This window comes from Cebus imitator, unplaced genomic scaffold, assembly GCF_001604975.1.
Source record: "Cebus imitator isolate Cc_AM_T3 unplaced genomic scaffold, Cebus_imitator-1.0 Scaffold57, whole genome shotgun sequence".
Lineage (NCBI taxonomy): Eukaryota > Metazoa > Chordata > Mammalia > Primates > Cebidae > Cebus > Cebus imitator.
Window position 1 is genome coordinate 5853349 of NW_016107372.1, and position 26529 is coordinate 5879877.

At 37.4% G+C, this 26529-nt stretch overlaps 1 protein-coding gene across 6 annotated transcripts in view; it reads right to left on the minus strand.

Moving 5' to 3' along the window:
- Positions 1 to 26529, minus strand: part of NYAP2 (neuronal tyrosine-phosphorylated phosphoinositide-3-kinase adaptor 2) — a 305362-nt gene that overhangs the window by 185516 nt on the left and 93317 nt on the right. For all 6 annotated transcript variants that reach the window (XR_005200372.1, XM_017529148.1, XM_017529147.2 and 3 more), the window contains one exon: positions 5586 to 5887. Coding sequence is in view for 5 of the 6 variants with exons in the window: in XM_017529148.1 (XP_017384637.1) it covers positions 5586 to 5887 (302 nt within the window). In the remaining variant the exon portion in view is untranslated. The remainder of the gene's footprint in view (positions 1 to 5585; positions 5888 to 26529) is intronic.

Consider the following 26529-nt stretch of genomic DNA (forward strand, 5'->3'; position numbering starts at 1 on the left):
GAGTGAAACTCCGTCTCAAAAAAAAAAAAAAAAAAAAAAGATAATTAAAGGTTAATAAAATATTCTTCTTTATACTAAATACTATGTTAAGGTCACAATATTAAAAGTTTATTATGCCTTGGGAACACTTATTAATGTCACAATGTTATTAAAAGATTATTTTGCCTAGGGAATAATTCTTAATGCCATAATATTATTAAAAGATTATTATACCTGAGGAATAGTTTTCTGTTTATTTGGGGCATTGTGTAATATTTGCTTCTTTTCCCTAATTTTATTTTATTTATTTTTGAGACAGAGTCTCACTCCGTCACCCAGGCTGCAGTGCAGTGGCGCAATCTCAGCTCACCGCAAACTCTGCCTCTTGAGTTCAAGCAATTCTGCCTCAGCTTTCTGAGTAACTGGGATTACAGGCTCCTGCCTGCATACCTGGATAGTTTTTGTATTTTTTATACAGCTGGGGTTTCACCATGTTGGCCAGGCTGGTCTTGAACTCTTGACCACAAATGATCCACTTGTCTTTGCCTCCCAAAGTGCTGGGATTATAAATAGGCCATGCCTGGCCTATTTATTTTTAATTGACAAAAATTCTATATATTTGCCATGTATGTTATTTTGAAATATTTATACATTGTATAACGGCTACACTGAGCTGGTTTATATATTAACTCACGTACCATTTTTTGTGATGAGAATTCAAAATCTCTTAAGGATGCTCAATACAATACGTTGTTATTAACTGTAGTCACCATGTACAATAGATGTTTTTAGCTTATTTCTTCTAATTGAAATGTTATATCCTTCTACCAATATTTTCACCTACCCCTATCCTAGACCCTAGTGATCACCATGCTACTCTTTACTTCTATAGGTTTAACTTTTTTATTCTTTACATGTAAGATCAAGAAGTATCTGTCTTTCTGTGCTTGGCAGAAAGGATTATTTTACATAATATCCTCCAGGCCCATCCATGTTGCCAAAAATGTCAGGATTTTATTCCTTTTTATGGTTGAATAGTACTCTAGTGTGTGTGTGTGTGTGTGTGTGTGTGTGTGTGTGTGTGTGTGTGTTTGTGTATCACATTTTCTTTATCTCTTCATCTGTTAATGGGCACTGAGGTTGATTCCATATCTTGGCTGTTGGGAATATTGCTGCAATAAACATGAGAATAAAGATGTCTCTTCAACCTACTGGCTTTATTTCCTTTGGAAATATACTCAGTAGTGGGATTGCTGGATCATATGGTAGTCCTATTTAAATTGTTGCTCTGTTCACTATTTCATAATGGCTATCTTAATGTCTATCAACAGTGTATAAGGGTTGTTTCCCTGATATATAAGGGTATTTTCATCAGTCTATAAGGGTTGTCTTTTCTAGTGCTTATCTCTCATATTTTGGTAAAAGCTAGATGTAAAACTTTTATGGCTCTAACATGTGAAGTGGATGTGCATCTTTTTTTTCTTTTCCTCTTTGTTTTTAATACATGTGCTGTACCAGACCAAAATTTCATGTTATTCAGGCCTATTAGAAGTGGTGATTCAATGGTATTAAGCTCTATTTGTATGACACCTTCTTTGTACCATGCACAATCACTGGCATTAGTTCACTAGGTGGTCATAAAGCTGTGAGGGATGCAGGATCTGATCAATTTTACATTTATTCACAATCATGTTAAAGGCAAAGGAACAGTCCTTTTGGATCACTTGCCTAAAGTCAATGTTTGCCTGTTAATCCTAAGTAGTCTCTTTTGCCCAAACTAGACAGCATTTCTAACAATTATATTATCAAGGAATCAGCTATGTGTTTACCTGAGGAATGGGAATAACCAATGTGAGGTTGCACACTCTCTCCTTTTTCTGGTTCACACATGAGACACAGCTCATAGTGCCTCTCACTCGTTCTTCTTAACCCGTTTTATATCATCTAATCTTTCCTCAAAAGAAGCAGGAACCACAATGAAGCAATAAAAAGGGGTAATTAAAATATTTATAGTATACTGATTGCTAGTTTGTGCTCACCACTGTATGCATTTTTTGAAGGTATTACTATTGTAGATAATCTAAAAATAGAATAGTAAATACATATTTTTAAAGTGACATTTTAAATATGTAAAAATACATATTTTTAAATATATTTTTCTTGGTGTGTAATTTTTGTTGTTGCTGTTTCTGCTCATCAGTTTTATTTTTTTCTACTCTGAAAAGCCATTTTGTAGAGTCCAATTCTTTTTACTTTTATCCACAGGGAAGTCATAATCCCTTACTTAAATAGAAGCTGGTTACCACGGTAATCATTCTAATGCCACTGAATCAATATTTTGATTTTGCTGGCATTTAATGTGAAAAGAAAAGACATGCTAAGATTTAAAAAGTCATTTTTTATATCTTTGTTATACTGTTGATAACCAGAAAAATTGTAAAGAAAACATATGTTCTGTAATGAATTCCAGTTATCACACAATGATACAGAACTGAGAGTTCATAAAAGAACAATCTACACATTTATATATTAATATTTTTGACTTTGAGTACACACATATGTACACATGCATTTGGACTCAAGATTTTTTCCCCATTCCTGAACTGTGCCCTATCTCAATGCTATTAGAGGTCGTGACTTGGTAGAAGAGATTTGCACGTTATCTACTTTTGCAATTGCCATTTTATTAAGTGTTCTGAAGAGAAAGTAGAATTCCCATGAAGAATCACTTCTCTGTGGAAGGGAAGCCTACCATTTCTGCACTGGGTCCTAATAACTTAAGTCACCCACTGAACACCCTCAAAGATCCATTGCAGCTGAGGGTTTCTCCATCTGTCCCCAGAGCTCCTTTTTGAGGAGAAATGTTGGATATGCAGTTGGTGTTTAATGAGCTCACTACCCAGCAAGTGTTTTTTCCAAGCCTAACCAAGTCTTTGCTGCTGCAGTTTAGCCACATCTGCTTTTTTGTCTTCAGAAGAAATAAAGCTTGCTGAGCTGCTGCCTTCTGTTTGACAGGTAGCCACTGGGAGCCCACCATCCTTGGATGGTGAAGGCATCTGAAAGAGAATTATCAGACTCTCTGCCCCAGGAACTAGCTATGAAGCATCTCAAATGAATGGGAATCCCTTCTATTTTTAAGACAAGTGAATTGTCACTCAAATTTCTTTTCTGTGGGACAGTAATCACGATTTTCTACTTTCACCCTAACTAGCCCAGCTCCCCCTCCATGAAGGAGCTTTTCTGAGGTGTATAATTTACACTCTTTTCAGAAATGTTTCTGCCAGCATGACGTTGACAACACATCCCTTACTGGATACTTTGTCCCTTTCATCTCTTTTCTCTCTTTGGATGGTTCTTTTATTCCCCTTTATTCTTAAATTATTCCCAGCTGCATTCAGGCCTCCCATCTTTCAGAGATCACTTTCTTAAATCAGTCATTTTCTTTTGCAAATAATCTAACAGAATTTATTATGTAGTTTTCTGGCAGTAGAAGTATGTGAGTGGTGAATTCTATACAATCACAGAAAATAATGAGAAATGAAAAGCACCATGTATCAAGGAAACCTATGAACAACATTTAAAATTTGCAAAATGTAGGCCTCTGGGGCCTTTTAGTGTACTCCTGAGTTAACTAAACACCTATGAATACATTGTTTCTAAAAACATGGATGTGTCACAAGTTGAATGACCTACTCATGAGAAAAAGAATCAAACATCTAATACTCTAAGAAGCCAGAGGAATAACTGAGTTTTACACACATACACACACACACACACACACACACACACACACACGAATGTTCATTCCAGTACTATTCATTGTAGCTGCAAAACAGAACCAATCTGAGTATTCATCAACAAGATGATAATTAAATTACTGTGCTGTATACTTCTCTCTGTAAAAGTTGTTTCTTGACAAGTTGCACACCATGGAAAATAGTTACAATAGAGTAAGTGAAACTACAAAACACAAGACTCTATGCATTATGATGTCAATTTTGCAGATATGCAGTCAGATACTTCTTATTCACATGTATGCCTTAACAGCATTTACTTATATGCACGGCATTTTTTACATCTGTATAGTAGGAAAAACTGAAGCCACAAGAGGTATTTTTTTGTAGAATTTATAGACTGACTCCATCTCCAGGCATTTATTGGTGTTATTCAATATGACTGAAGATACTGGTTGTTTTTGGCTACAGGCACCTAGGCACCAATGAGGGAGAAAGGAGAGACAAGGATGGAAGAAATGGCACGTACCTCATAGGTGTCTGATCTCATGGACTGCATATAAGAATCTATGGAAAGATTAGGCCAGAAGGCCAGGGAACTTTCATGAGGGACTGGGGAGCCCATGTGACAATGAACACTGCCTAGCTGATGTTGCTCTCTGCTGCAAACTATGGTGACACCTGGCACCCTAGGGCCTCAGAGAAGCTTGCTGTGGAGAAAGGAGAGTGGGGCAGAAGAGTAGCCCTGGGACCTGGTGGAACTCCTCTCTCGAACGGGCCGCTGGCAGCATTGGGAACCATGAAGTGTTTTCCACAATTGCCATGTAAAGATCTGAATGTGTCTGTACAATGAGCTGAGTTTGTGCACTCCCCTCTCCCAAATTAGAATGCTGAAAACTTAATCCCACAATGATTGTAATTGGAGGTAGAAAGGGAAGGAGAGTAGTGTCGTCATGAATGGGATTAGCACCCTCCTAAGAAGAGGTCAGTGAGGCCTTTCTGCCCTTTGAGGATACAACCAGCAAGAGGACCCCAACAGAGCTCTCAGGCTTCCAGCCTCCAGAACTGTGAGAAATAAAGTGCTGTTGCTTATACGCCACCCAGGCTATGGTGTTTAGTTATAGCAGCCCCAAATGACCAAGGGTGTCAACACTTAAGGCTGCTTTCCCACAAAGAGTTCTCAAGAGTAACTCAGGGAAGCTGAGACTCTACTAATTACGTAAGGCCTAAAGAGCTGGTGAGATCTGGTGTTAATGTGACTTAATTTATAGTCATAGACCAGCAAGGAAGTTAGGATGTATTTGATTTGTATATTTCATAGCTGAGAAAAAATACAGACAGGTAAAGGTAAAAATCGGAGACATAAAGTGCAGCCTAAGGTTATAGTATGCACACACATATGCACATAAATACATAAATTCATATTCACTGGAAAGAAATCCACCAAAATGCTGAAAATGATTACTTCTCAAAGATGAGATTACAAGCTTTTCCTTCTTGATATTTTTCTACATTAAAATGCTTACTTAATAATCAAAGAATAATATCTTTAATTGTATAAATAATATAAGAAAATATAAATTTTAGATATATTTCTGGGCAAAATAATTTTTGAATAATTTGGAGCTTTAAAGGATTAAAAAGAAATTCATATATTGCCTTCCCTCTCTGAACCATCAGAAATGCATTCTTCTGGAAATTTGACAACACAAAAATAAATAACCTTCTCCTCAATTCTTCTTTTCTGAGACTTCAGGGTGATGGAGGCAGAATTACGTGGCCCAGTGAGGAAGGCAGTTGCTCCTGGGTATGCTGACCTGAACACACTATCTGAAAGAGATTTCTAGGTGACGTGGGCATAGCGTGTTTTACCTTCAGTCCTCTCAGGGGGTTTCCCACTCTTACTGGCTGCAGTGCTGCTGACCGTCTCTGATGAGGTGCTCAGCTTGGTGCTGGGGTCCCGCTTGGGCTTGGGGGGTGGTTGTCTCCGTGAACCACAGCTGCTGTCATCATCTGTGCCCCCAACCGAGTGCAGGGACTGTGATCTCACAGAAAAGCCACTGGAGCAAGGATGGGGAAGTCTGTCCTGAGGAGCAGGCATCGTCATGAATCCCATGCGGAAATGTTTGCCCACGTAACTCCCTTCGTGGCCTCGCCCTACTTCTCCACCTATGCTGTAAAAGAAAGCAGACCAAGAAAACATGAAGATAAAAGGAGCCAGTATTTACAAGATCATACACGTGAGCATATTTCTAACAGGGAAATTTCAAATCTTCATTTTAGTCTGGTGAAAGGCTGCCTTTTGAAACAAACTCAAGTAGCATGAAAGCATTCTAACTTGTGTTAAATTTTGTTTTTCCCAAAGGAATGAAAAAATACTGCATAGCCCACTTATCTTCAATCACTTTATTTTTACTTTGGGGGAAATCTTAGCAGTGGCTTAAAATGTAAACAAGGATTCCATGACAATGACTCATAGATTCCTTTGCCATGTAACTCAGTTCTAGTGGTCAGCACTTGAAACTTGTCTGCTTCATCAAAACCATTCCTGCTTTTATCTGCTTAATATATTGGAGAACAACAATAAAAAAGGGAAAGAAGAAAGAAAAGAAAGAAAGAAAGAAGGAAAGAAAGAAAGAAAGAAAGAAAGAAAGAAAGAAAGAAAGAAAGAAAGAGAGAGAGAAAGAAGGAAAGAAAGAAAGAAAGAAAGAAAGAAAGAAAGAANGAAAGAAAGAAAGAAGGAAAGAAAGAAAGAAAGAAAGAAAGAAAGAAAGAAAGAAAGAAAGAAAGAGAGAAGGAAGGAAGGAAGGAAGGAAGGAAGGAAGGAAAGAAAGAAAGAAGAAAGAATGAAAATGAGAGAGAGAGGAAGGAAGGAAGGAAGGAAAGAAAGAAAGAAAGAAAGAAAGAAAGAAAGAAAGAAAGAAAGAAAGAAAGAAAGAAAGAAAGAAAGGAAAAGAGAGAAAGAAAGATGGAGAAAGACAAAATGAAAGAAAAAGAGAAAGAAAGAAGGAAAAGGAAAATAAAAGAAAAAGAAAGACGAAGTAAAAAGAGAAAGAGGGGGAAGAGAAAAGGGAGGGCAGGAAAAGAGAAAGGAAGGAGTGAAGAAGAAAGGAAGGAAAGAAAGAGGGAAAGAAAAAGAGAAGGGACAAAGAAAGGAAGAGGCAGAGAGGGAAGGAGGAAGAAAGGAGGGAGAAGATAATATTTGCTTAAATTGGTGGAAGTATTTTCAACCTCTCTCAGTGCTCCAGAATCTTCAGTTACATTAGACACAGTTCTACTAAGAAATTAGACAAACAGAATAAAACAGCAACATTGAGTAAAGAGGTGTAGTTTAAATATCATTTGATCCTGAGATGATTCTAAATACTTCCTAAGTTTTCCGGGTATGCAAAGCTTCCAAATTTAAGGTTCTTAAGTTTTACATAGGAAAGTTTGATCAAAAATATTACAATATAAGAAATCTCCACTAATTTTGAAATTCAACCAATTATTTAGGAAATGACTCTTGGGCCTCTGTCTATGCTATGAAGTAATAGTGGCTCCTTTATGAAGAAAAGGGACACAAATGTGAATGTAAACTTTTAAAAGGAAGATTTTTCTAGAGTTTTTTCTATCTATGAAGTTCTTTCACCAAGAGTAAATACAATTTTTTTAAAACATCGTTATAAAATATTTGACTGACTTTCTTAGATATGTTTGAATGGTAAAAAGTACCTCTGAGTAGATGAATTTTGGAAGCTTGCTCAGTCTACCTTTCCAGGCATGTAAGTTTATTCAGAGCTTTAATAAAGCAAATTTTAGCTGACTCTGTCTTCATAACGTGATGGAATTTTATATCTTTCATATTATTATAATGTTTGTTATAATTTTAACATTCCAGTAGGAACAATAATGAGAAATGAGATTTTTTCCCCTTCTTCACCTGGGGACTCATGACAATTCCATGTCCATTGGGGATAAAGCCAGGAAGAATTTAACAAGAACATTAGATTCTTGATTCTGGCCTTTAATAACAATGATAACTTGACACTCAACCCAAAATATTTTATACGTATATTTTCTGAATATTTTCCATGGATATTCAGATACTAAGCACTGAGTACCATCTTTGCAATAAAGATGGCTGGAATTTCAGTGCGCTAAAGAGCAACAGTATCCAGAAGCGTGAATGGAGTCCACGTGATGGCTAAGGGGCAGTGTTCACATCATAGCTGAAAGTATCCCAAGATGGTGCAGTGCTTTTATGTGTTTTATTTTCTCTCTCTCTCTCTCTCTCTGTGTGTGTGTGTGTGTGTGTGTGTGTGTGTGTGTGTGTGGTGCTTAAAGAACAGCAATAAAGACATAAACTAGAAGCTTATCCAAACAGAGAAGTTTGTGAAAATTGATAAAGAGTTTGAAAAAGGATAGAGGGTAGAGGATGTGAGGGGCAGTCTTGGTATGGGAAGGTCTATCTTCAGTTTGTGATGATCGTGGCTTTGATCTTTCTCATAGATGATATAGTTGATGAAATCTAACTTTGCTTTCAGTTATTTTTTATCCTAACGTCTTTTGTTCATTTCTGTTGCATCACTGAACAAAAGGTGCTTTAAGGATTTATTTAGCCAGTCATCCCATTCCTGGTAACGCAGCCACCTGGGGAAATTTATGCATGTGTTAATGCACATGGGCATTTATGAGAGTAACTAAAATAACTGTATCAGCGATTTCTCGGTTACTTTTGACCTAAATGGAGTCTGAACCTTTTCCCGGACTGATAATTTACTCTGCTGCTTCATTTCAGCATTATCTTTTTTATCAGTACAAAACAACTTAATCTAACTCTATCTGCATTGGTTCATATATGTCCTTTTACACACACACACACACACACACACACACACACACACATTAACATTTCTTTCAAGAGAAATTCAATGCATGCTTCAAACACTAGCATGTACCATTGTAAGTTTAGTTTGACCCAGCTGTAAATGCAAGATGAAGAAATGGGACAAAAATTAATTTGGACCCAAAGACCGTTGTTCAAGTCAAGGCTAAGGACAAACAGTAAAGGTGATGGTACATCTAGGTTCAAGAGACCAGGAAAGATTATTAGTCCAAAGCAAATTGAAGATTATGGAATTCAGCATACAACTAGTTTCTGAATTTGCTAGGAACCTTTAAATATACATATTCTCAGACTCCATATGAAGTCAATGATTGAATGATACATGTTGAATCAGAATCTCTGTAGGTATACATGATGAGTTCATGTTTTTAAAACTATATCCAGATGTTTCTGATGCAGCAAATCGAGAACCCCCAGAAATATTAAGAACAATAATTAGAGCCATCAATGAAAAGATACATCAATTAGAAGCAATGGGGAAGAGGCAAATACCAGGCAAAGTATCACGAATGAGAAAACATACAACCTATTAGACAGATCTTATTAGGTTATTCTGCAGTAACAAACAATCCCCAGTCCCTAATGATTTTCAATGACATAGGTTTGTTTCTTGCTTGTTAATGCACATCAACTGTAGCTCTATTTCATATACCTTCTTTACCCCAGGATCTAGCCCCATTGAGACTTTTTCTCCTGGCAGAGAGGAAAAAACACCAACTAACTTATACAATATCTCTCCTGGCTTTTGCTCAGATGTGGCTTATAATCTTTCCATCACTCTCCACTGACTAAAACCAGTCTTAAGATCAAGCTTGAGGTCAGCGTCCTAGGGACATATTCTCCTCCAACAGGAAAGTCATATGGTAATACATGGGGATGCATATTCCTCATACAGGTAGATCAAATACCTGGCAGCTGAGATGGTATGCAATTGAGATCTCTCTTCAAGAGAGCACTTGCCATGAGGAATGAAGCCAGCTGACAAGATAACAATAACCCATTGGAGTACTTTATGTTTTGAATCCCTATAACTATGTAACTATGAACTCTACAGAGTTAAAAGGTCCAGGTCCTCAAAAGAGGCACACTCTCTCTAGAAGACACAGCAAGGGTCCCATTGAAAAACAACTTATAGCTGCCCCTTGGGCAGTTTGAACACCCCTTGTCTAGTGAGAAACAGACAAGAAGAAGCTGAGCATGGTGGTGTGTACCTGTAGTCCCAGACACTCTGGAGCCTGAGGTGGGAGGTTTGCTTGAGCCCAGGAGTTCAGGGCTGCAGTGAGCTATGATTGTGCCACTGCACTCAAGCCTGGAAGACAGAACAAGACCTTGTCTCTAAAGTGAACAAACAAAACAGAGTCCTTCATCCTGGTCGGCAGGAGGTAAGGCTGCTTTTATGCAATGGGGCAGAGATAAGTATGTGTTATCCACTTGGGTGCCTGTTGATACTGTCTTGCCCAAATGTGACTTTGAAAGGTCACCTGCAGCAAACTTGGCCCAGAAAGGTTATGATTACCAGGGGCTCCAACTTCTCATGAAAGAGAGATTAGTCTTGCTACCAAGTAGGCCACTGAGACAAGTGGAAGTGTTTCCTGAAGGTGAGGTGAATTTAGGATGAGTGATGGAGGAGGGAGATGATGAGAGCCAGTCGTAGCTCCCACACAGACGGCAGTGATGAGGGCTATGATTTATCACACTAACTGCACCCTCCTAAGTTTCCCCTCAGGAAGAGCCAGATGGAGCCAGGAGAGAACTGTTCCCCAAGCCTGCAGGAGAAGGACATCAGCTGAGTCTAGGAAGTGAACTGTGGCAGCTGTGGAGGTGTGTGGCTCAGAAGTCTTTCAAGAGAGAACCTCCTCTGAGGACAGCAGTCAGCTGACAATGGCTAGCTGCCGTTTTCCAAATCTGGTGCAACATTTTAGTCGAGGCTGTGTTGTCCGTGGGCAGCTCCTAGACAATGGATGAGCACAATGAGGTATTATACCTGGTTACTTCTTCCCAGATTGGGGCAATCTTTACGGCTGACTTTCCCTATTGCACTGGTGAAGACCTTCCTTCCCATAACTACACCACAGTCTGATGATCTTCCTATTCAATTGCGTTTCCTCCCTGTCTCCTTTAACTGCAGGTGCTAGACCTGCATTATGATCTGAGGTTGTCCCGCCTCTTCCTGCTTCCTTCTTCTTTCTCTCTTACAGGCATTCTTCCCAATAAACCTCTCAGACTTCTGACTCTGTCTTGGTGTCTGCTTCCCGGGATACCTGAGCTGACATACTTGGGAACAATTATACAACCTCTGGCATTCAGAAACCAAAGAAGCAAGGAAAGAGGAGGCATCACAGCAAGTGGAAGACCCCAGAAATAAGGAATGCCTATGAAAATAGGTCATTCTCCTGCTTCAGACTGAGCATTTAAATAAGGCTTGGGGAGTTAGAAGCTAACTGCACTATAGAAATACTTGGCTGGAAGTGAAAGTTATGTGGGCTAAAGAAAGCAGAGTCTTGTTGCAATAAGACTCCAACACTCAAGATAGATTAAGCCTGACACATCTCATGTTATAAAAATAAAAACAGGTTTCATAATCCTGAATTTAAACAAGTATGCGTTTTCTCATATAATGAAGGCAATGTTGTGAGATCTACTTGTCTCTTGGTTAGCTATTCCATCATAAAACACAAAGTGTAAAATATTATCTAAATCAAGGAGGGTTATTTTCCAAGAAGTAATTGATGCAATATTTGTAAATATTTCTGCCAAACAAGTATTTGACTAGTAGATAGCCCTGGACATTTGTGCACTGGAATTATGGTGTTATAGACTCTATCCCAGGGCCATTATTTAGCACCTGTATGACATTAGCTACTGAATCCCTGAGGCCATTTCATTAGTTGTTTAACAGTAGCATTAGCCCCATCAAACTGGTATCAAATTTACCTGATATACTGCATATGAAGTACTCAGCACAGTCTGATATATAATATGCAGTCAATAATTTTAGCCTTAAAATTCCTACATTTATGTAAGTCTTTTCTTACTGGATTTTGCTTATGGAATAATCATTTGCATTATAAGGCCATGTCTGTAAAGCATGCCATATGGTATCATGTAACCTCAAAAAACTTCACACAAAGAAAGTCAAAATAAAATCCTACATTTAACTCAAGGTATCAAGATAATCTAGGCAACAGGACCCCTCATGTTGTTAACTTTCTTAAATACTTGTATCAGTTTTTCAAAGCACCTACTGATCAGGACTGATAAAGAAATGTACAAAACAACACTTCAAAACTGCTCTGACAGTGCTAATCAGCATGGTTTGTTCCTTGTCATGCTGTCTTCTTGAAATCCATTGGCATTAATGTTGTGTGTTTCCTTATGAGAACTGCTTCTTTTGGAAGACGAAAACACAACCCCTGAGAAAGGTGAGCTGCTGAGGTGAGATGTCATTTTTAAAAGTGACAGGGGTGTTGCTTCTGCATGCAGTTTTGAAGCAAACATGTCAATATTTTGTAGTAGAGTTTTCTTTGCTAAGCACTGAGAAAAATATAATCCCACTCCAGATAGATAATGATGATAGTGATGTGGATTGATAGACAGATAATGATTGACAGATAAGGAGATAAAAATATTGATCCTCTTTCAAGCACATCTAGAAATTTTAGATCCAGATGGAAGGGTTGCCTAGGAGTTTGCTTGCTTGAATATTTATTTTCTGTAGTGATACTTTGGAGCTGAGCTCAAAAGCCCATCTCTAAAACTAATTCACACTCCAGTATATTTCTACTTTTGCACACTTTGCAAACCATTTGGGAGTTTTTCTGTTAAATTTTCAAAAAGATTTGTCCATCTAGCATTAGGGAATGGGCACATTCAACCATTCATTAAATGAAGGAACATCTAAAAGTGAAATGGTGGTGGTTACCGTGTAAAGAAGAGAATGCAATTTGCCCGTGGGCAGGTAGGCCACTGTCACCTGTTAACTCTTGGTATCTTTTATGTGAGCATTTCACTATGCTTGAGTAGAAAGAAACTAATATTTAGACTTTCTTCATTAAAAGTATGACTTAAAAAGCTTGTATTTTATGTTGGCTTCTGTTTAGATGCTTAAAGCCAGATGCTCACCGTGTGCTGCCCACTGAACGTACGCCAGCCCATTATAACAGAAGGTTTCCTGCTCCAGCATAATGGCCTTTTTAGACTGAGCTGTGCTCATGGAAATTGGGCATCAAAAGAGCCATAAGGAACTCCTTTTCCTATTTGACAAGGAATACTGTATTCCTCAACTCAAGATCAGACTTTTAAGAAAGAGGCATAATTAGTTATATCTGCTTTGAGTTTTGGCAGATAGAACTTGTCATACAATTTATCATATTCACACACTCTCCGGAGCCCCATTGGCCTTGAGTACAAATGGCTGGTCACATTCACTTACCCCCAGATTCATAAGAGCAGGCATTCTGTCTTCTTGCTCGTCACGCCAGTCACTAGCACATATTTGTTTTACGAAGGAAAAATGAATAAAGGAAATAAGTCCACTTTGGAGATAGCCTAATAGAAGGATTGGTTAGAAAATTTTGTGGACATATTTCACTTTTGCTTCCCAGGGATGCATTCTCCCTTATCTTTGCATTGGAAGTTCTTGTAGGGAAGCTTTTTTTTTTTTTTTTTTCATTCTCCACGCCTATTTCAGGTTCATCAGTCAGTCATAGAGTCAGTCGTTTTACATAATCCCCTATTTCTCAGAGGTTTAGTTCATTTCTTTTTTTTCCCCTCTCTCTCTCTTTCAGTCCAGCATATTGCTCAATCTCAGCTAAGAAAATGTTAGATCCTCCTGGCCACCAAGACTATTTTAGGAACTGGCAAAAGTGGTCCAATCAGAGTGAACCCAGGGCAGGCATGAAGCTGCACTGGCTAGAAGTCTGCACCTGCTTCATTCTTCTTCCCATTGTGAAGGAAGATAAGTGGGACCAGGTCTCCAGGCATTGAAGAAAACCTGGCTATAGCTATGTCTGCAGCTAGAATAACCCCAGAACTGTTCAGGTATGTCAACTACTAAATTCCATTTTGTTGAAGACAACTATATTTGGGTTTCCTGACAACTGTATTGGGAAAAGTCCTAAATGCACCAGCATAATAATTTGTAGACAGTCGTTACTAAACAAAAGCAATTGGCACACTTTCATCGGAAAATGCACTGGTGTCAGGGACAGACTGAGGATGATACAACACAGGAAACAAAAGCATCCCACTTCTTTATTATTTGAAAAAAAATGCTTTTTAACATTATGACTAAAAATAATTAACTGTTTTATATGTTTGCCCCATATATGGTTTTTAAATCAGGCAGTATACTTTGATATGAAAACTTGGCTTCAGTAAATTAAACTGTGTTCATATTTTCTTCCAAATTGTTCACTCATCATTACCCTTAATGTCTTCCCTGAGACATACTTGCTCATTCAAAACCATAATTTGTGGATTTCTTGCTTTAGGCTCAAACACTCATTTTCACCACTTCATATCCTCAATGATATCTATTTTCTACTTATATGCACCTAACATTTTAACTCTCCTAGTTTTTTTCAGACATTAATTTCCTGTGTCTGGCTGTTTATTGATACCTCTTAGATATGAAGGTCAAGTGTTAAAAATGGGATTTTTACACATCTTTTTATTAACTGCTGTGATGAACTGTTATAGAAAAACAAAATAAAAAGGCAAGCAAAACAAACAAACAAAAAAAAANAAAAAAAAAAAAACCAGAAAGCAGGATCGCAACTCTCGCTTTTTTCTGCTTTTTGTTTACTTTATAGGTATTTCTTCATTCTTTTATTTTGAGTCCATGTGTGTCATTTCATGTGAGATGGGTCTCTTAAAGACAGCATACCAATTGTTCTTGGTTCTTTATCCAGCTTGCTATTCTGTGTCTTTTAATTGGGGACATTTAGCCCATTTACATTCATTATTATTGACATGTGTGGATTTTATTCTGTCATCATGATGTTAGAGAGTTATTTTGCAGACTTTGTGTGGTGGCTTTTTATTGTTAATAATCTGTTTATTGGCCAGGCACAGTGGCACACGTCTGTAATCCCAGCACTTTGGGAGGCTGAGGCAGATATATCATGAGGTCAGGAGATTGAGACCGTCCTGGACAACATGGTAAAACCCTGTCTCTCTAAAAATACAAAAATTAGCTGGGTGTGATGGCATGTGCCTGTAGTTCCAGCTACTCAGGAGGCTGAGTCAGGAGAATTACTTGAACCCAGGAGGCAGAGACTGAAGTGAGCCAAGATTGCACCACTGCACTCCAGCCTGGCGACAAAGCAAGACTATAGTGGCTGAAAATGGTTATATTTTTCCATATTTATTGCTTCCTTCAGAAGCTCTTATAAGGCTGGTCTGGTGGCAAAAAATTTACTTATCATTTGTTGTCTGAAAAGAATCATTTTTCTCTTTTACTTATGAAGCTTAGTTTGGTCAGATATAAAATTCTGGGTTGGAATTTTTTGTTTAAGAATGTTTAATATTGGCCCCCAATTTATTCTGGCTTGTAGAGTTTCTGCTGAGAAGTCCACTGTTAGACTGGTGGACTTTCCATTTTAGGTGACCTTGTCTTTCTCTCTAGCTGCTGTTAACATTTTTTTCCTTCATTTCAGCCTTGGAGAACCAGATAAGTATGTGTCTTGAAGATGATCTTTTCGTGAAGTATTTTACTGGGGTTCTCTGCATTTTCTGAAATTCAATGTTGACCTCTATAGCTAGCTTGGGGAAGTTCTCATGGATGATGTCCTGAAATATGTTTTCCACGTTGGTTTCATTCTCCACGCCTATTTCAGGTTCATCAGTCAGTCATAGAGTCAGTCGTTTTACATAATCCCCTATTTCTCAGAGGTTTAGTTCATTTCTTTTTTTTCCCCTCTCTCTCTCTTTCAGTCCAGCATATTGCTCAATCTCAGCTAAGAAAATGTTAGATCCTCCTGGCCACCAAGACTATTTTAGGAACTGGCAAAAGTGGTCCAATCAGAGTGAACCCAGGGCAGGCATGAAGCTGCACTGGCTAGAAGTCTGCACCTGCTTCATTCTTCTTCCCATTGTGAAGGAAGATAAGTGGGACCAGGTCTCCAGGCATTGAAGAAAACCTGGCTATAGCTATGTCTGCAGCTAGAATAACCCCAGAACTGTTCAGGTATGTCAACTACTAAATTCCATTTTGTTGAAGACAACTATATTTGGGTTTCCTGACAACTGTATTGGGAAAAGTCCTAAATGCACCAGCATAATAATTTGTAGACAGTCGTTACTAAACAAAAGCAATTGGCACACTTTCATCGGAAAATGCACTGGTGTCAGGGACAGACTGAGGATGATACAACACAGGAAACAAAAGCATCCCACTTCTTTATTATTTGAAAAAAAATGCTTTTTAACATTATGACTAAAAATAATTAACTGTTTTATATGTTTGCCCCATATATGGTTTTTAAATCAGGCAGTATACTTTGATATGAAAACTTGGCTTCAGTAAATTAAACTGTGTTCATATTTTCTTCCAAATTGTTCACTCATCATTACCCTTAATGTCTTCCCTGAGACATACTTGCTCATTCAAAACCATAATTTGTGGATTTCTTGCTTTAGGCTCAAACACTCATTTTCACCACTTCATATCCTCAATGATATCTATTTTCTACTTATATGCACCTAACATTTTAACTCTCCTAGTTTTTTTCAGACATTAATTTCCTGTGTCTGGCTGTTTATTGATACCTCTTAGATATGAAGGTCAAGTGTTAAAAATGGGATTTTTACACATCTTTTTATTAACTGCTGTGATGAACTGTTATAGAAAAACAAAATAAAAAGGCAAGCAAAACAAACAAACAAAAAAAAACTGTTCCGAAGAGAAAAGACTCAATTTTTATTAGTTCCAGACATTATACTTTAAAATGATATTCTTATTTATTTATTCCAGACAGAGTCTTGCTCTGTCACCATTCTTTATTTATTTAAGAAGACAAAGTCTTGCTCTGTCCCCAGGCTGGAGTGCAGCAGCGCAATCTTGGCTCACTACCACCTCCACCTCCCAGGTTCAAGCAATTCTCCTCCCTCAGCCTCCTGAGTAGCTGGGATTACAGGCACAAGGCACCATGCCCAGCTAATTTTTGTATTTTTAGTAGAGACGGGGTTTCACCATGTTAGCCAGGCTGGTCTCAAACTCCTCACCTTTGTGGTTCGTCTGCCTCGTCCTCCCAAAGTGCTGGGATTACAGGCATGAACTATCGCACCTGGCCTAAAATGATGTATTTTAAACATCAGATATTTTCTGTCTCCTTGGTAGGAGATTTCACCTCTGCCAAAATTCAGTGTCTTAGAATTTGAGATATGTAACTAAACAACTTATTTACTAGCTAGCTAATTATAGGTAGAAGACATATACTTTATCAACTTCAATTACGCTTATCTTTATAATGGAAGAAACACTTTCCAGGGTTATTATAAAATAAAATGAGATAAAACATTTCAAAATAACGTAGCAAGGTGGCTGATACAAGTGCAGGTGCTACAGACAGTCTTTATTCCCCCTGCTCCCCGACGTCAAATTCATGTGTTGAAACTTAACCCCCAGTGTGATGGTATTTGCAGATGGAGATTTGGGAGATTAAGTCTTGGGGGCAAAATCCCTTTGAATGAAATTAGGGACCTCATTAAAGAAATCCCAGAGAGGTCTCTCACCCCTTCTATGATGTGAGGACACAGAGAGAAAACGGCTATCAAAGAACCAGGAAGGAGGACCTCACCAGACACTGAATCTGCCATCTGCTTAACCTTGGACTTTGCAGCTTCCGGAACTGTGTGAAATAAATGCCTTTGATATTTACCACGGAAGCCTGAGTGTACCATGACAAGAGACTGGACAAATATTAATTTACCACCCCTTCCTTCCTGATTTATCTAACTCTGTATCAATTTTTATCTTTCTGTTCCCAGTCACCAAATAGGCATTTTTAATAAGTTTCCACCCTAGAGCACCATGAACGAAAACATACTCTAATCATATAAATACATTTTGCTTATTTTTGTAAGTGGGTTTCGACAGTATTGTCATGCAATATAGTTCTAAACCCAGATAGTAAATAAAAAATCAAGGAAAAAGCCATAATTATCAGCTGGACATAATTATAGAGTTGGGCAAATCTATTGAATGGATTTTATGGTCATCTCCATCAGAAACCATGATAATTTAAAATTTTTATGAATGTTAGAGCCTAGAGTAATCATGCCTAAGGAGTTATGCTTGAAAAATAAGCACACAACTTACTTATCACACAGTGCTATCATCAAGAGTTTGAGGTTAGTATTGCTACCCATTAATGTGATGCTTAGTTATAATAAAGTAAAGAGGTTACAGAGGGAAGTAGAGAATTTTTTTAACATCTAGCAAAGTTCCTTTTCTTCATTCCTGAGTTTCTAAAGAGACAGGACAGAAGTATAAGGCTTATGAAAGCCAGAACAAATTTTATGGAACATCTTTAAGAGACTTATTTTTACTTAAAACATGACAAGTGCTTTTAAGATTAACATATGTTATTATCTACGGTACTTTAGAATCTAAAATTAAAACATTCCTCATTTCTATACATAAGATTCTTCTACTTCTTGAAGTGTCATGGCTTAAAGAAGAGAGGGTATCTGGAAAATAAATCATAATATTCAGTTTGAGCTTAGAATACAGTTTACAGAAGTTCACATCGTGGGAGATCTTTTCCAAAAATTCAACCAGAGGAGGAGAAGTTCTGGAAAAGATATTTTATTTGTGTCTTCAAAACTGACATAAGCTTTGAATATGGTTTGAGAACATGCCAAGTTTTTAGAAATGAGTTTAGCTAACCATATGTGGCTCATTTTTTTCAACCTAGAAGCAAAAACTAGAAATATAGAATGATAACATATAATGGCCTTGAACTTCCTGAGCAGAAGGCATTAACTTAATGCCAGTTTAAAGTATAATAACTGGTTTTGCTTTCTAAAGGTATAATTTTTATTTTTATACACAGAGCAGAGTGGTCAGAGTCCTCAGAAAATCACAGACTCTTGAACCCCTATGATTTCAGCGCCATATGGTCAGATGTTCTCTCAGAGGAAGTACAAAGCAGGTGTCATGGAAGAACAAGTCCTGGGGCCCCAACAACCACGGAAGGGCTGGGAAGTCCCCTGGGAGGAAGTGGCTTTTTAGCTGATGCAGATCATGAGTAAGACTTCATCAGATGAAGAGAGAAGTGAGGGAGAAGAGGATTTGTGAGCCAGCAGTGGGGATCTAGAGAAACTGAAAAATTATGGGTATATTTAGGCAGAACTTAATTGGGCCTTGTTTGTCTTATATTTCCGATGGCTGGAACAGTGTTTGGCCCAAAGGAGTAACCAGTAAGTATTAATTGAATAAATGAATGTACACATATATGATGGGGAATCGTTTAAGAATAATTCACATGTTTCTTAAGCGACAGGATAGATGATACTATTATTTAATGACATTCTTCTCTATTTCCTTCTTCAGTGGCCATTTTCTCAATTTATGATGAAGGAGAAAGGTAAAATCTGTGACTACTCATACACTATTAATTTTTGTTTCTTATAAGAACCAGGAATTTGAATGCAGAGATCAGCTTAATCCCTTCCTCTCCATCTCTACTGCTCTACTTTCGTTTAGGTGCTCATCACTTCTTGGCTAAATAAGTGCAATTGCCTCTTAGCTGATCTTTCTCTACAGTGCTGCCAGATTTATCCTTCTAAATGCAGATTTGCTCATGTCACTCTCTAAATTAAAACCCTTTGATAGCTCTTCCTATTTCCTTGGACAAAAAATGCAAAAAATCCAAACTTTTAACTTATACCTATGGTCTTTTAAGGTCTGGATTCTATGCCAAATCTCATCTGCAACATGCTCCTTTCTTGACCTCAAGAATTCTCTCATGGAACATGCTTCTGCCTTAACATTGTCATAGGACTCTATGCTCCTCCATGTGATAGCACCTTCTTTATCACACCCTTCAGGTGTCTTCTGTGAGTTGATTTCCTCCACTGGTCTGTGAGCTCCTTGAGAATACAGACCATGAATTGTTTGTAGCAACTGGGAAAGTGGGTAGGGATAATAGAAGAGAGAGAAAGGTGTGGCCCATTAAAAACCACTAGGTAGTTTCAGAAACTTTTTTTTTTTAATTATTTTGGGACAGGCATTTTCAAACTATCATTGGAAAGAAAACTCTGAGGCTTAGGTATGATTAGCAGATAATTGCTTTCACTGTTGAAACAAAAAAAAGTATATGATGAAATGCTGTTTTCAGATATCCCAGTGGCTGATATCTCTCTGTCATATGGTTTTATACATTATTTACATGCCTGAGATAACACAGTCAAAGCCTCTAAATTAATCTTTATTTAACAAATTCCTGGTTTAGATATCATTCTCCTTCAACTTTGTAAACATCTTGATTGACAGCAATGGCTTTTTGAATTCCAGAGTCAAGAGGCTACTCTGGTTTGTCCACACACTTACGATCTGGAGACTAGACTGTATGCTTATGAGATCAGTAATGTTTACTCTCAAATCTGAAGGCAATTTGAAGATGGACCTAGAGGGAGAACACACGTTCCTATTAGTGATAACTGTAAAGTAATGCCCTGGATTTGAGAAAGAGCCAAACAAGCCAAAGAAGTGGCAGATGCCATATGCTTCAGTACAATTTCAGTATGTTTTCTTTTCTGAAAAGTTTCCTATCAGTAATAAGGCAACTGGTTACTTTCCCAGCCCAGACCATCATCTATGATGCAGTATTAGATATTGACACCACCATTGAATGCTTCCTTTATTACTATTGTTTTGCTGTGCAAAACTACCAAAATAGGTACCCCATTTTGCAAAATCTGTACTCTCCGTAATATTGGAAGAAAGGGATTGGGACTACCCCAAACTATTCCTGGCATGAAATTTCACACCAGAAAAAAGGAGTTTTCTTGAAACCAGCAGCTCCCAAGTATATTGTCTTCTATTCATTGACCTTCTAGCAGAGAGATGGTATGATTTGTAAAACAAAATCAGAAGACTGGGATAAAAAAGCTTTCATGTCAGATCTGTCTTAAACTTATAGCATTCACTTTCCCAAACATTTGTAATATGTGCTTCTTCTGATAATAGTATCTTAAGATTTAATGAAATCATTCTCTAAATTTCTTGAACAAAATTAGATCTCAAATATTTTATAGAAAGTACCTGGAAACTGAAAATATGTGAGCACAGTGAAATGCTTCTTGCAAAATATCCTGCTGAGGTCTCAAATATTTTGCAATTTAAAACAGAGTCATGGAGATGAAAGCAAAAAATCCACCTCAGAAAGATCAGGAAATCCTAGCCATGTATTTACAGAATCATTTTGAAAAAATGAACTATCAAGGAAGAAAAATAAACCACTGTTTCATCTTCCATATCAATCCAAAAATAATTCAATGTAGGGTTGACCTTCTTAAGAATTAAGATAATTCTGCAGTTACACGTGGTACACACCTTATAATGACCAAAAGCTTTAGGAAACCTTATTGGTGCTTTTGTTTTGTTTTGATTTTTGAGAAGGTGTCTCGCTCTGTTGCCAGGCTGGAGTGCAGTGGCATGATCTTGGCTCACTGCAACCTCCGCATCCCAGGTTTAAGCAATATTCCTGCCTCAGCCTCCCAGGTAGCTGGAATTAAAGGTGTGTGCCACCACGCCCAGCTAATTTTCGTATTTTTAGTAAACATGAGGTTTCACCATGTTGTCCAAGATGGTCTAGATCTTCTGACCTCAAGATCCACTTGCCTTGGCCTCCCAAAGTGCTGGAGTTACGGGCATGAACCACCACGCCTGGCCAAAACCTCAGTTTTGCTAAATCTGAGCCTAGTCCCTCAGGATAATGCCTCAACGTCTATTTCACTAAAAAGATTGTTACCCTCCAATGAGAGGTCCCTGGGTCTTTCTCCTCTCCATCTTTTAACTTCTCTACATCATTACTACATTTTTTTCCTCTGGTATGCTGACTCAATCTCTCTTAATAATTTTTCCACATATATTATACTTTCACTTTAATCCCCATGGTATATTCTTCATTGCTTATTCTCATACAGAAATCCTAAACATTTCTCTTCTAGACCACAGCTTCTTTCTGGAATGTCCCATTTCCTTGGCTTCCTCAATACTGTCTTCTCCTGCTTTTGTCTCTTTACAATTTTTCCTGCTTGGTATTTGCACTGAATTCTCTTCATGTCACTCTTGCTTCAGTGTAGGCCAAAGTCCCGTGTCCCCTTTCCTCATTTCTCTATGCTTGTCTTTGGCAAACATCAATTTTTAAGACTTCAGTGGTATCCTATCCATGTGATTTTCAAATCTAATATTCCATGGTTACCTGCATTCTGAGACATCTATTTGCCCTCCCAATAAAATACTTCATGTTTCCAAATGGGTGTTCCTTTGATGCCTGAGATTAGCATGTTCCAAACCAATGTTATCACCATCTCCCTTTTTCCTCTGTTGAAACTTTGTCTTCAAATCATCATTCTCTCAGTCACAGAGACCAACTCTTTAATTTAAAACACTTTCAAGAGATTTGACACCTGTATACCTCCTATATATACACACAGTCAAATGGTCAAAAAATTCTTCCTCTTCTACCTGGATTTCACATTTATTCCCTACTTTACAAACCATCTACAAGTTATGAACTTTTGGTCCCAGCTACTAAATGATTTTCTTACTTGGATTATTTGTCTCAGTTTCCCAAGCAATAATGCATTCATTGACCTAAAAAAAAGCCCTAAAAAAGAAATGAGATCACATCAATCCTTCTCGTTAAAGTCTTCAGGATTACCCAAAATAGAGCCTAGTTTCTCTGTAAGGAATATAAACTTTGCTTAATCTGGCCCAGTCTTCTTTCTTATCTTGTCATATTATCCACTCACATAATTCTTCTTCACTCCACTCCCCTGGGGGTTTTTTCCCCTTCAAACTACATCTCCATTTGAAAAAAAAAAAAAAATCTCAAGTTATTTAGGGCCTAAACCAATGTCACTTCTTTCTTGAAGCTTTCATCAATACCCTCTCTCTTCTTTAGTGAACTTCCTTTATATTGTCACTATTTGCCTTACATTATAGCTACTATATACAGTCTTGAAATTGTATAATTTTTGAAGATAAAAATCAAAATTTGCGTCTTCCTTTGTCTCCCGTGGCGTCTAGTATACTTCTTTGAGTGTAAAAAGTAGCATGTAAATATTTATGAATTTAAATTAAATTTAGACCTACATTAAAAGGAATATATAGTTAATTATATTATTTCCAGGCATATATGAAATTAAAGAGTTATCGAAATTTTGCTTTAGTAGAATAAATCTAGAAGATCAAAAGCTTTTTAAGATAGAGACTTGGTTCTAAAGGAAGTGAAGAGATAAAGTGAAATACAGGTAATAATTTATATCATTCAGAAATTCCCAACCTCTAAAGGGAACTGAGCTCGGTATTGCTAATTGAATAGTCAAGCCACACATTTTCCAGGAAGTGAAAAAATTCTATCATCCGTGTGTCTATAGAAAAGGATACTTTAATCACACACATACACATGCACACACACATGCATTGTTTCCAGTCTAGTTAGAAAATTTCATTTCTAACACTGCCCCTAAATCATTGTGTGACCACAAGACAATTCATTTCCAAATGGGTTCATTCATTTGTCAAATGAGGTAGTAATACCTTACCCAATGATTCCTCAGGATATTTGTGGGATTAAAATGCAAATATAAATCCAGGTCAGGTTTTATTCATGAATTGTTTTTCCTATTTAATAACAAAAAGCATTTTACAAACATTTCTACTGAACACACTACCTTGGCAAACCAACAAAGCTGAGAAGCATCCTCTCTGGCATTTTTGAAGTCCATTAATAACGTCATGTCTAGAGTTCTAAAAACCCAGCTTCTAGCCCTCATCCATGTAATCAGAGTGACAGGTAAATGTGAATCACTAGAGACACTACTTAAGAGCCAAATACTTATGCGTGGATGCATTAGTTACTCTAAATGGAGGGGCCAGTGTTCTGTCTCTATCCCCAACAGGTTGCAGATCTGCTTAATGTACCCAAATGTAATAATATGATAGATTGAAATATAGATGGCAAGATTGCCTGTGCAGAGGCCAGGAGCCGGACTCCCTATTTTTCTAGAATAGCTTTCCGGGAACAATGCACTTTCCCTGATTGGTTTTCTTCAGACAAAATAATTGAATCTAATGCTCTGTGTCAATGAAAGCACTTGGATTATCTGCTTTATGCTGTAGCCCTAAGGGGAGTCAGGGTCCAGTGTTAAAATTTGCCTTTGATGAAACCTCATCTTCTTCTACACATCTTTATTTATAACAAATTAAATGCTATTATCACAACATATTAGCAACAGTTTTAATGCTCACAGTGCATCTAAAAATTAAAAAAATAATTTCTCTATTATAATAGAGGCAATATCTTAGTTGGCCTCATTATACTACTTATCATCTATTATTTGTTGCACACATCAGCACAATGAGCCAGTGCTGTACTATAAAGATATACACCCCTCAGGGTTTACAGTTTAACTGAGAGCACATTTAAATTTGAGATCTACACTATTAAAATAAAACCTTCTTGTATACATGGAAAGGAACCAGTGAAATATGACTCCATGGCTTTCTTATTGAAAAGAGAGTTTCTTATTTACTGAAGCCTGGTTCAGCTTCAGGAGGACAATTAACTTAATGATTCTTTGGCAAAGGTTTTCTGTGGGGCTTTATTGTTTTTGTTTTTGTTTTTTCCATTTATAACTCATTTGTGGCCATCTGTTTCAATTTTTTCTTAAAGAGTTTGCAAACCTTGGAAAATACAGGATTTGGATCAGGGTAGGAATCACCAAAAGATATTTTCATTGCAACCCATTTAGTTTAAAAAAAGGAGGATAAAAAATGTAAGTTGTAGGCTAATTCAGGAATGCATGAGACGCAGTGTTAAATATACACACATTCCCTGGCCACGCACTTTCTTGAAATCTTCTCCCCAAAGATATTATATCTTTTTTATTCCTATCTTAGCCACCACACTCAGGGCCACAATCTGGACCTTTTGATTACCAATAACCTCAGCCCCTCCATAACCTCAATTTTAAGCATATGTATCTTTGACTACCAACACCTGCCTTTTCAGTCTCCTTCCTCTGTGTGCTCAACCTCAGCTCTCCTTTGACCCCCTTTTGGGACTTTCTGTTCCTTGGTCGTGCAACCTTTTCTGTGTTTCTCAGTTGCTACAAATCCTGTCTTTCTAAATGCAGCTTAAATTTCATGATCAATCATTTCTATCACTCCCTGGTATATACCTTCAACATGCATATCCTTGTGTTGAAGTGGTAATGTGATGAGCCACAGGTGTGTCAAATGCTGAGGTCAAGATCAGTTAATTCAGGTTCACAGCAGGTGGGGCTGTCATCATTTGCAAGGATGCCCTCAGCAGCAAACCAGATTTGGTCTGCAGTCTCCTCATCTGTCTTCCATAGCATTACTAGGTCAGTCTACCGAAGATATGCTTGAAGGGAACATTCCTTTGCTCAAATTCTTGCAACAACATTTGATTTTAAAATATTACATAATGTGGCAACACTGCACATATTCAATCTTATTTTTTGCTACAAAAATCACCAATATCTATTCTCTGCTAATGGCCCCATAAAATCCCAAATATCTGATTAGTTTATTAGTTAATTAATTAAACCCATAACTACTGAAGGCCTATCTGTGCTAGATAGTGTGGTAACCCCTAGTCATTCAACAAAAACCAAAATATCTCTCCCTGCAAACATAGAGATTAGGGATAGAGCCAGGTGATTAAGATTGATGCTACAAAGAAAAGAGAGTGATGTGAAAGAGAAAAATAGGGAGGACCTCCTTTAGATGAGAGGAGGATGAACAAATAGTTCATTCTTCTGATAGAAGATATTCTTTCCATTTCTTTAAAACTTGCCTTATAAGATCCAGAGTCAATTCATCCTCCAGTAGAGTTCAATCAATTCTCATTGGCGGCTGTTCTCTAAACTTCTCTACTTTCTAATCCCTGAGAAGTATAAATAGAATAGATTTTTCCCCAAATTAACTTCATAATGTTAAGTTTTCTTTTTAAATAAAGTAAAAGTCTTGGGGTAGAAAGGGAATCAATGCCGTTTCTTATGCTCAGGTTTAACCTGTATAGGTCTCAACATAGTTCTGAGCATTTACAAGACTATTTTAGTAGAATAATTGACCTACTAATATTTCCTTGTAAATATTAAAATAAGCACACATGTAAACCTTATGCAATCAAGTTATGTGAGCACATTTAATTCAGCATGCTAAGGAAATAAAAGTGTTTTGAATATCTTTTTGCCAAAGTCAAAGTATTTGCATAAAGTTCATGCATTACTGGTTTTTACACACACTAGGATAAGAAACGCAGACATAAGCTCTATAGTTTTTTCATATCTTACATTGAACATTTTTGTGAAATCCAAGGAAACAAATCTTCCCACAAGAATAGAAGTGAAAATGCAACTGTATTGTGTACACAAGTTGTGAGCAGCCACCTGCCTGTTCTACCTTTTTCTTTTTCCATCTCCATTGTAGTCCCCAAAGCATCACTAACAGTAAGAGTAAATAGCCTTTCCATACACAATTCCACCAAGTTTAGAAAAACTATAAAAATAGCAAACCATACCTTGAGATGACAAAAGCATATGGAAGTCCTATAAGCAAATGATTTTCTTCAAACCTGCCTCACACTCTCTAGGGCCTAATTTTCTAGGAGGAATGAAAATGTATATATTGATACCTGGTATCTTCTTTTAACAGCCAGGAGA